We start from the raw sequence: 11,931 nt of genomic DNA, 5'->3' as shown, positions 1-11,931 counted from the left end.
TGTCACGTGGTATCTTACTTTTATTCAATTATTTCGATTAAAAAACAGTTTTGTTACAGTCTAATTTTGGTGGTCTACTTCTTTGCCATGTTTTTTTTAAAAACTGAAAATAAAGAAGTAATCCACCAATGTAACAGATTCAATATTAGAATGAATTATTAATATTTCCATATATAATTGATATGGTCAGAATACATGAAATTGGAGAAGTAAGCACTGATTAAGTAAGCTTAATCAAATAAAAGATAATTTATTTGACGTACTTTTTACAGCGTGTGACGTGTGGTGAAGTTGAAGTCATCTGGATAGATGTTCTCACCCCCCCCCCCCCCCCCCCCCCCCACCCTCCCAACACACACACACACACACCATCACTTCGAATCCACGGCCGACCAGAGAAGTCCACTTTGGGCGCACATAAGGACGCAAATGGCTGTGACAACTGAAACGATGCCACTTGCGACTTTGTGCGACTTTTGAGAAGAAAAGGGAGGAAGAAGACAAGTCAGAAAGGAGACTTATGTTCGCTGTCAGGGGGATCACAGCCGGTCGTTTCTCCATTCCAACCGGTGCGCTAGTACTCGCCTCCGTGGAACGACCGAAATGGGCATCAGGGAGGCGCTGGGATGCTGCTTGTTCTTGGCCGCGTCCTGCTGTCTCCTTCCGGGCTGCAGGAGCAACATCACGGTGGCGGTGATGCTGCCGGACAACCACCACAAGTACCCGTGGGCTCTCCCGCGCGTCTTCCCCGCCATCCTCATGGCGCACGAAGACCTCCACGACAAACACGGGCTGCTCCTGGGCCGCTCCATCAACATCCTCCACTACAGCACCGAGGACCCCGCGGCAGGCTCCTGCGCCGAGAGCCGAGCCCAGGTGGTGGCCGTGGACGCCAAGCTCTACATCCGGCCGGACGCGTTCTTCGGCCCCGGCTGCGTGTACCCTCTCGCCTCCGTGGGTCGGTTCGCGTCCCACTGGAAACTCCCGCTCATCACCGCCGGAGGACCCGCGTACGGCTTCGATAAGCGCGACGAGTACCGGACCATCGTGCGTAGCGGGCCGTCCACCACCAAGCTGGGGGACTTCACCAACATGCTGCACACGCACTTCAACTGGACGTCCCGGGCCGTGGTCATCTTCCACGACCTGAGGCACGACGACCGGCCTCACTACTTCCTCTCGGAGGGCATCTACCTGAAGCTGAAGGAGGAGATGAACATCACCGTGGAGGCCCAGCCTTATGAAGACGAGATGAAGTACTACAAGGAGCTCATTGCCTTCATGAAGGAGCGCGGCAGAAGTAAGGAGAAGCTTTATTGAAATGTTGCTAACTTTCATACACTCATTAAAAGTTGCAAACAATTAGAATTGTCTTGAGAATGTAATGAGAGCAATGCATTGGTCAGTGGTGTCCAAAATGTAGCACACGGGCCGTTTAGAGACTTTAAACTTAATTTTAAAAAATTGTGGACAAAGAAGGCAATGTAATAAGCAAAAGTAAAAACATTAATACAGGGATGTCCGAACTGTGGCCCAGGGGCCATTTGTGGCCATTGTCACTAATAATCCAATTCTAAAAATAAACAACCAACCATGATGGAAGTGAATTTCCACGAAGGAGTATTCCTTATTTAGAAATCAAATAGTTTTGTAGCATAAGCAGAGAAAACCTGTTAGCGCACTACCTTCTAAATACAGTTTTTAACCTAAGAGCCCGCTAGACCAGGGGTCTCAAACACGTGGCCCGTGGGCCAAATGTGGCCCGCAGGACACTAGTTTGAGGCCCCCGCCTTGATATGAAAGTTTAATGTTAGTGCGGCCCGCGCAAGTTTGATATGGATGCTGTATGGTATCATGTACCCAGAAAAAATTATTACGTTTGATTAATGTGCATGTTAAATAACTGCTAATAGTTTTCCTCCCTATCTGTGTGGAAGTGGTACGTTTTTGGCTATTTAAGTTTAAAGGAAATAACTTGAAGGCTACCGTTTAGGTCGCTAGCTCTCTAGTTTGCGAGTTAGCATGTGTCTCAAGACCCTGCAGTTTCGCAATATGTTGTAAATAAAAAGAGTATAAATGTGACTATAGTCGTGTTTTGTCATGTCTACAGGGCTCTAATAATGCTTTGTTCATTTTAATCTGAAAAAAACAATTTGTCTACCCACCAACTATATGTGGTTTCTTAAGTTTTTATTATTTGCCGTTTTATTATTATTATTATTATATTTATTTATTTATTACTGATTGATTGATTTTCTTTATTCTTGATTTGTTTATTTATTTTTCATCTTATTTTGTGTAAAAAATAAAAGTAAGATATTTGAGAACAGTGGAATGAGCTTTTCTTGTAGAAAATTGGAACCAAAGTCAAGTTCTTTAAATTTTTTTGTTTTTAATAAATGCGTTTTTTTTTTGGAAAACCTGATGCGGCCCAGTCTCACCCAGACCCGAGCTCCAGTGGCCCCCAAGTAAATTGAGTTTGAGACCCCTGCTCTAGACATTAAATAGCACCCCTATAGGCACTGTTATACTCATCTATATAGTAGGCATTAGAGCTATTTTTAGTTCATCGCGCTATTTGTATGATTGAAAATGCTTACTTTAGGCCACAAGGAATGCAAATAAGTTAAAAGGTTAGTACAGTGGTGTCCAAAGTGTGACCTGTGGGCCATTGGTGCCCAGTACCAATTTGTTTTTCATCATATTCTAAAAAATTCAGTTGAAAGTTGAAATCCTAATGCAGTGGTGCCCACAACGTGAATCGGGGGCCATTTGCGGCCCGCAAGTCTTTTTTTTTTTTTTTTTGATCACAGCCAGCTCACACCCAATGTTTCATTGGGGTGGCCAAGGTTGAGACCATTACTCACATTGGGTGGAGGTGGCCACCCCTGTAGCTCTGCCACTGCCCACAGCACATTCTAAAAATACAATTGAATTAAAATAAAACAAAAAATTGAAAGAATCCAAATGTGCATTTCTACATGACTGATAACTACAAGTATGTTTAATGAAAATAAATACAAGTCAAAGATAACACTGTTATGTTTGTAAAGGGCCGAATTCTTGTGTTGCATCTCATTAGACTGTGTAGTTCTGTTCATGTTGAAGCATGTTTAGTAGGTTCCATTGCAAACTGAATATGGGTTCTATGGCACCAAAATATATTGGCCAATATATATATTGTGCTGGTAATGTGTGTTTGCAGCTTGGCTTCGATGCGAGTGACATGTTGACACCATTGGATATAATGGCAGTAAATGGCGGCGTTGCGAGTGACTGATTTGCTAGAGCAACATTTTAGCTGTGTGTCGTCACCTCACAAGAAATCTATTGTTTGTATCTGCTCAAAGTAGTCATGTTATTTAATGACATGTTATTTAATGACATAAGAGCATCACATTGAAGTGTTTAAGGCGGTCTTAGTTCATGGATGTATTTATTTGGGTGTTATTACACAAGAATGTTTAGGCTGCTGCTACTGCTTTACTGCCTGCAGGACCACCACCTGTGTTTGTTAAAGAGGCAAATACACCATGTGTGGTGAGTGGTGTGCTTTTCTAATGACAGTCACCGGGTTTGGAGACTTTGGAGAATAAAGTGAAGGGTTTAAGGTAAAAAATAAACATTAAAAAAAGGTTCAAATAAAATGTATTGTAGATTTCAAAGTTTAAAAAAAGGGGGAAATTAAATGTAGCTTTGACGGTACAGTAAAAAATTTCAATACATTCAGATTTTATATTAAATTTAAAATAAAATGTAGATTTTATGGTAAAAAATTGAAAATACGATTTTGATTTGACAGTATAAATGTTTCAGTAAAAAATACAAGAGAATATCGATTTTATGGTAAGAAAAATTAAAAATTAAATGTAGATTTCCTAGTTAAAAAGAAAAAAAATATTGCTTTTAAATATAAAATGAAAATAAAATGTAGATTTTAGGGTAAAAAAGTGAAAATAAGATTTCAATTTTACAGTAAAAATAAATAAATAAAATGTAGATTTCCTTATTAAAATAGTGAAAATAAAATATAGCTTTTACAGTAAAAACTAAATTAAATGTAGATTTTACAGTTAAAAAGTGAAAATAAAATGTCCTTTTTACAGTAAAACATTTAAAAGAAATTCTGATTTTATGATAAAAAAGCAAAAATAAAATGTAGATTTTACGTTTAAAAATGTAAAATAAAATATAGCTTTTACAGTAAGAAAAACTAAATTAAATGTAGATTTTACAGTAAAAAAAGTGAAAATAAAATGTACTTTTTACAGTAAAACATTTAAATAAATTCTGATTTTATGTTAAAAAAGGAAAAATAAAATTTAGATTTTACGGTTAAAAATGTAAAATAAATTCAGATTTTATGTTAAAAGCAAAAACAAAATGTAGATTTTACAATAAAAAAGTGAAAATAATATGCAGATTTTATGGTTTAAAAAATGCAGTAAAAGTGAAAATAAAATGTAGATTTTACAGTAAAAAAAGTAAAAATAACATGTAGATTTTTACAGAAAAAAAAGTAAATAAATTGATTTTATCCTTCAGTCCTTGGCGTTCACATCAAACAAGGAGTACCCCATATTTTCATAAGGCTCAGCTTCTCAATAATTTTCTGTCATGCTATGATGATAATGATAATAATGATATGATAATATTTATTCATTTATCTGTTCTGTACAGACTGAACTTGAAATTTAAACCAGAAAAATGGATGTTGAGTACTATAAATTTGTACATGGCTACCGCCCCCGGCCCTAGTCTTATACCTGCACCTTTATCCAGATCTTCACCATAATTTAAAGAGTGCTGCCTTGACCTGTGTGTCACAGGTTTTATGTAAATGTGTTTAGCAATGTCAAAATGACCGCAGATTTGGCAAAATGTACTTTTTTGACAGCATGTGACTGAGCGTCAATGCAAAGCTTGTTACTATGCTAGGAGATAGGCTAGGCTAAACTTAGCGGTCTTATGCAACACCAGAGGCATCCTTGTTACGATTCTGAGCCTTGAAGTGCGGGGCCCATTTAAGCTGTCTAGATAGAACACAGGGCTTGCACGGGTCAGTTCACAAATGAAGAAGAGGCGTTGCAGACGTTCTTCACAGAAACGTGTCACAGCAGCTGTTTATTAATCCATCTTTCACCCAGGCCCCTTGACCCCACGGGCATGTTACACACACACACACACTCTCGCAATGCACCCATGTTTGTGTATGAGCTTATAGCAGGCCAACTTTTTGGATAAATATGTATATACAGTAGTGCCTCACCACTTCATGCTTAGAATTTCACAGCTTCACTATCATGGTTTTTAAAGTATGTATTAATAAAGCACGCTGTCTTGTGCTTTTCTAACCAATAAATGTAGTTAGAATGTTGTATTCTCATAATAAACCATGACAAAGTTTCAGATCATGAGGTTAGTGCATCTGGAAGTGAGCCCTGAATGAAGTTTGGGATGGCTCAAAACGCTCGGTTTCAGAAGGCGTGGTAAAACTGCCCCTTTGTGACATCACAAAGGGACGGACTTCCTTATATGTAATAAGGTGCTGCGCTGCTGTTTACTTAGTTCACAAGTTAGTTCATGTTGTTTCTGTATTTAGTATGTTGTACAGAGGTATTATATGCAAAACTACATAAAAATGTATTTTATGAATAAGGAATCACACTTTGTGGAAATGTACAGGGCTCGACAATAATGATGTACCGGTCGCCCGGGGCAAGTTAAAACAAAATTGGGGCAAGTAAATCCAATCAGTGATATTCCCGCCGGGCAAGTGCACTTTGGCATGCCATACTGCCAAGAGTTTTTTTAAAAGCGGTAATTTGCAAACCAATCCTTGCTAATCTTGAAATGGACCAATCAGAATCGTTTATTTAGACCGCAGTCCGCGTTTTACCCACACCCGTTCTTGTTTGCGATCAACCAATCAGTGATCGTTTGACTAAGAAAACATCTATCATGGCGTCCCTGCCAACATGGTCTAATTCTTCAACAACTTGTGAAGGAAAACAGCAAAAAGTGATGAACCAGTGCCTCCTAAACAAGTATTTTATTAGCGGCAGCAAATCAAATGATGGCACAGGTGAGTGAATCACATTGCTGTGACAATTTGAAGTGGTCACAATGAAACACCACCGATTAGATCCAATACCAAGTGCTGATTTTGCACAAGCTACAAAATCTAGCGCTTCCATTTCTCTGTGTATTTTTCTCACCTTTGCTTCACAAATTATTGTTTGACCAATTGAGCATTTTTTTCTGGATTATAAACACTTTACTAGTACACAAATGTGTCTATTCAATAATGTTTCATTGGTGGTGCACAACTTATAAATATCACTACTTACTACGACTACGATGTGTAAGGTAGTATGGCATACCATGTTAGCACAAGTTTCCTCCAAACTTGGAGGAAACCACATTCCTCCAAATACAATGCATCAGTACTATTATCTGATGAATTATCAGTATATTCAGGCAAGTAGTTCTCACCTTAAGGATTCCCCATGGGCAAGTCATTTTTGGTTTTAATGTAGAGCCCTGATGTACTTATCACTGTCAGGTCTGGGACCAATTAACCATGATAAACGAGGGATTGCGGTATTGTTAAATTCATCATTACATTTTTACAATGTATTTACGGCTGGTCAAATATGTATGTGTGTGTATAAAAACCTGTTTACAACCATCTAAAAACATCATTAGAGCTCTCTAGATATGATATAACACCCCTATCATTACCTTTACGCTTGTATTACCCAATATAGGATTCTTAATAACAGGAAATAAGCCATAGACATAAATAAGACTTGTACTTATATTGCTGTAAATGTGTTCTGGTGCTTTAGGGGGCAATCAGGAAGTGGTGTCAGAGTTGAGTTTTTAGCTGAGCGTGTCAGGGATTATCATGGCCGTTGAGGGAGAATTCAAACCTGTGATAGAAGACTGTTGTCCCGGCGATCAAGTCTGGTGTTTGTGTATCTGACAGATGACTAATAATGAGCCCATATTCAACCACAAAACAGCATGATATTAAATTCACGTCAAAATCACTCAAAATTAAGAACGTTAGGAAGGGCAACAGGAAAAGTAGCAATTAGCTTCAAAGCTTTGCTGTAGGACCAAAGATCCTTTCTTCTTTCACGGTCAACTTCTTACCTGGTCTTTCCACAACTAGGGCTGGGTGTCGATATTTTGTTGGGGTGCTGGAGCCTATCCCAGCTGTCTTTGGGCGAGAGGCGGAGTCCACCCTGGACTGGTGGCCAGCCAATCACAGGGCACATATAGGCAAACAACCATTCACACTCACATTCATACCTATGGACAATTTGGAGTCGCCAATTAACCTAGCATTTTTTTGGAATGTGGGAGGAAACCGGAGTACCCGGAGAAAACATGCAAACTCCACACAGAGATGGCCGAGGGTGGAATTGAACCCTGGTCTCCTAGCTGTGAGGTCTGCACGCTAACCACTAGACAAAAACAAGCATATCGTTCATATCGATATAAACTGGATTTGATGCGGAGGTGTCATGTTTCAAGATGGCACCTGCCCGAGTACAAGCTGGTCACGACAGCTCCGTGTCTCCTGTGGTATTTTTAGTGATTAATAGTACTTTATTCAGTACTTCCTTATTGTTTGTTTGCCATAGCGACCCCTTTAAGCAAGTGTGCAGCTATGGATGTTCATCTTATTACGTTTGTTGCTCGCCAATTGCGACATTGTTGACAATCGTGAGCAGCTGTTAGCATCTGTTAGCATCCTTTCGCTACGTCGAATGATCGGATATGCCAGCGGAAATATGGATTTGAGAAGCTACATAGCAGGAGTGAACGGTGAAAAAGACGGTATAAAGGTCTTCAACGACGGCATCAACCATGTTTATCGTGGGGAACGTTAGATGGAAGCGCTAATGGCGCTAACCCGGCGGCATAGACCGTGAGATTGCACTGAAGATTGAAGTTTTTTTTATTAAAAAAAAAGACAATATACTATTTTAGTTTAGTGGCTATTTTTCTATACTACAGTAAACCTCGGATATATCGGATTCAATTGTTCCCACTGGTTTTGTCCGATATAAGCAAAATCCGTTATATGCGTATACCGGAAAATGTCCGTTTTACGCATATATCGGATTTATATCCGGTATATGCGTAAATCGGATTTTATCCGTTATAAAAAGGCACTTCCTTGACTATGTTTCCAATGTACCTGGACGCGCAGGCAACACTGCAAACGCTGCAAATGACGTCGTATAGCGGCCTGTCACGATTCGGCGAATCGGAGCGCCACGATGCGGCCATCCGATATATGCGAGGGAAATTTAATGGAAATGCATTGGAATGGGACTGGAGATTTTGTCCGAAATAGGCGAAATATATAAAAAATCCGATATATGCAATGAATTTTTATTGGAAATGCATTACAGAAAAATTGGTTCTTTTTTTATCTGTCCGTTGTGAGCGAATTTCCGATATATCCGAGTCCGATATATCCGAGGTTTACTGTATTTACATTTTAATAAATGTTTGTACACATATTTGGCTGGAGTCACAAATAAATATGTGAGTATTTTCACTTATCTTGACAGCTGCTTATGTGAGCGATGTCGACTTCAAACGGGTTCCACGTTATCATCAATTGGAATGACATTTGGGAATACCGAATGCTAAAAGTAGCCATTACTGAAAGGGTCCTGTGATTTATTAATGTTGTGAAGACAATGTACCTAACATGCTTACAAGTTCAATTAGTTAATTCACTACACCTTCAACAAATAATTGCACAGACCCTGTGCAATGTTAATGAAAGGGCGGCACGGAAGAAAAGAAAGATGCCACAAACCCCCACCCCAACTCGGATGAATTATGATGCTGCTGCAATGAGCTGGAGGTCACGGAAGCTAATGGTTTTGTCAGGACTTGCTCAGCATTCACTTTTATCCCGGCAGATAACCTCGAGGCTTTCGGCTCTGCCAACTGGGCTTAAGACAGCGAGAGGCCGAAACCCAAGCGAAGAGAAACTCTGCTATTGTGATGACTCACGTCATTTGAGCTTTTACAGCTGACAAAGTGATTGCGTGCTGTTGCTGCGGCTTTTAGTTCCCAAAATTCTTCCTTTATAATTCCTGGCAAGTGGACATGCAGGCAACATCTCTGTACTTGGTGAAATTGGTAGTATTGCAGTTTTCCTTTTTAGATGAAAACATATTTTTAAAAAGTCTTTCTTGGTGGCTTTTTTGTGTTTACTCATTCATTCATTCATTTTCTATTGCTTTTCCTCACAAGGGTCGCGGGGGTGCTGGAGTCTATCCCAGCTATCCCCAAAATAGGGCGCTTTTTCGATCACATCACCTGAACACAATAATACTTTAATACTAATAATAACACAGCATTTGTGAAATTGACTGTAAAATCCACATATCTTTGACATAGTACATAAGTTTTGACTTTGGAAAACAGTGATTAACTTTATTGCCTCTTTTCTGATATGAATTGAACTCAGGTCTCCTCGCTGTGTGGCCTGTGTGCTAACCACTTGCCGCCGTGCAACCCTATCTGTTGGCTGTACGAGTATTATTATGCTCATTTTCACGCATTGACGTGCAAGAAAAGGGACTCAAATTTGTAAGATCTGGTGAAATATTAGACATTTCAAATATTAAACTTGCAAATTGCCAATAACGTCCACCGTGCAGCCCAACCAACCATTCATTCATTCATTCATTCATTTTCTACCGCTTTTCCTCACGAGGGTCGCGGGGGTGCTGGAGCCTATCCCAGCCGTCTTCGGGCGAGAGGCGGGGTACACCCTGGACTGGTCGCCAGCCAATCACAGGGCACATATAGACAAACAACCATTCACACTCACATTCATACCTATGGACAATTTGGAGTGGCCAATTAACCTAGCATGTTTTTGGAATGTGGGAGGAAACCGGAGTACCCAGAGAAAACCCACGCATGCACGGGGAGAACATGCAAACTCCACACAGAGATGGCCGAGGGTGGAATTGAACCCTGGTCTCCTAGCTGTGAGGTCTGTGCGCTAACCACTCGACCGCCGTGCCGCCTTTTTTGTGTTTATGTACAATATATTCCGGAGTACAGGTTGCATTAGCCAAAAAAATGCATAATGAAGAGGAAAAAACACCAAAACTCAATTTATCATCCATATGTATTTCTTATAATTATATGTATTATATTATTATTATTAATAATAAAAAATATATAGTATTATTATTGTTTTCTGTATGTTAAACTATAATTGTACAACTATGAAAGCGCGAAAGCACATTTTTGGCTGTCTCGAATTAATTGGATTAATTTGATATACACTGACTTGATACAGGCTGCACGGTGAGTGAGTGGTTAGCACGCAGCCCACACAGCTAGGAGACCCGAGTTCAATTCCACCCTCGGGGCATGTGTGGGTTTTCTCTGGGTACTCCGGTTTCCTCCCACATTCCAAAAACATGCTAGGTTAATTGGCCACTCCAAATTGTCCATAGGTATGAATGTGAGTGTGAATGGTTGTTTGTCTATATGAAGAGCTTGCAACCAAAAGGCGCTAAATCCATTTTGACTGATTTTGAGAAAATCAATGATTTTTAATTACGCACATATCAATCTATTTGGTCATCAAGTCTATATTGCAAATGAAAGAGCTATCAATATAGGTCATAAAAATGCATGCTATAAAAATCCTGCACACACCATGTATTTTATATATTTTTTTAAATTAATTTTTTTTCGGATTTAGCGCCTTTTGGCTGAAATGATGGATTTAGCGCCTTTTGGCACCTTTAACTTCTTCAATGGCATTGTTGTAAAAGAATGTAAGGTGATTTAATGTGCTATGCTAATAAAATAATTACAACACAGAAGCCATTCTCAACATACAATACACCCCCCACCCACACACACACACACACTCGTTCACCTTCACACATTACAGAAACAAAATGTTATAACCTACCACTAGTACACTGTTACAGATAAAATTTTACATTTCATTAATTTCAACAATAGAAAATTAAACATCCAAGAATATCTCTTATTTTCATGTTCACATCAACATACAGCCACACGCACATCAATTCCCTAACACCAAATGGCACATATAGGACTGAATCAAACACAAAATTTCAACTCACCTTCACTGCTATTTGATCTCCTTTTAGCCTTGTTTTTCTTCCATTCTCCTTCATTCTTCTGTCTTTTCCTTGGGTTATTTGTTATATCAGCTAGCTCATTCATGGTAAAACTGCACTAGGATTGTATAAATTGCAGTATTTCTGCGACTTCGTATTCGATCAAAATGTACACAAACAAAACAGGATGCGCACTGATAGTGGCTTTCTGTATGTGCAGTGCCAATTGTATTCTTCTCTCTGATTGGTCAGATTACACTGGGGAACAATATTTTTTCAACTTTCTGTTGCATTGGATTTTTTAACTGATTCTGAATGATTTTTAGGTGCTGATTTCAAATCTGAAATTAGTTTTTCTCCATAAGCTCTAGTTTTCATGCAATTTGAGATAGATGAAATAGTCTAAATATATGAACTTATGTAACCCAAATCTATGCGTTTTGAGATTATATACATAGATTCCATTCCTGTTCCAGTTTTCAAAGGTTTGCCTTCATTAAACGATAAAGACATTGGACATGATACGAACGAGGAAGACAGTTGTGACAATGAATTGCCAGAAACTGAGTGGGAACAATCCGAGGAATGTTCTTCAGAGACTGAATCTCCCCCAGTCCCCAAGCCTCTTCACCAAACTGAACTGAATGGCTTAGTTCGGGATTTAGGTCTTTCAAAGAAAGCAGCTGAGCTTTTGGCATCAAGATTACAAGGCAAAAATCTTGTTGATCACACTGTTAAAGTGTCATATTACAGAAAGCGCGACCAGCTTTTTGTG

The 11,931-nt window shown here is 39.3% G+C and overlaps 1 protein-coding gene across 1 annotated transcript in view; it reads left to right on the top strand.

The window, feature by feature from the left end:
- Positions 1-359: 359 nt before the first annotated feature.
- Positions 360-11,931, top strand: part of npr2 (natriuretic peptide receptor 2) — an 85,381-nt gene continuing 73,809 nt past the window's right edge. The window contains exon 1 of the mRNA XM_058055829.1: positions 360-1,300. Within this exon, the coding sequence (XP_057911812.1) occupies positions 604-1,300 (697 nt within the window). The 5' untranslated portion in view covers positions 360-603. The remainder of the gene's footprint in view (positions 1,301-11,931) is intronic.

Source organism: Doryrhamphus excisus, chromosome 2 (assembly GCF_030265055.1).
Source record: "Doryrhamphus excisus isolate RoL2022-K1 chromosome 2, RoL_Dexc_1.0, whole genome shotgun sequence".
NCBI classification, from domain to species: domain Eukaryota; kingdom Metazoa; phylum Chordata; class Actinopteri; order Syngnathiformes; family Syngnathidae; genus Doryrhamphus; species Doryrhamphus excisus.
The sequence above is the reverse complement of the archived record's forward strand: the minus strand, read 5'-3'. Positions and strand labels throughout refer to the sequence as shown.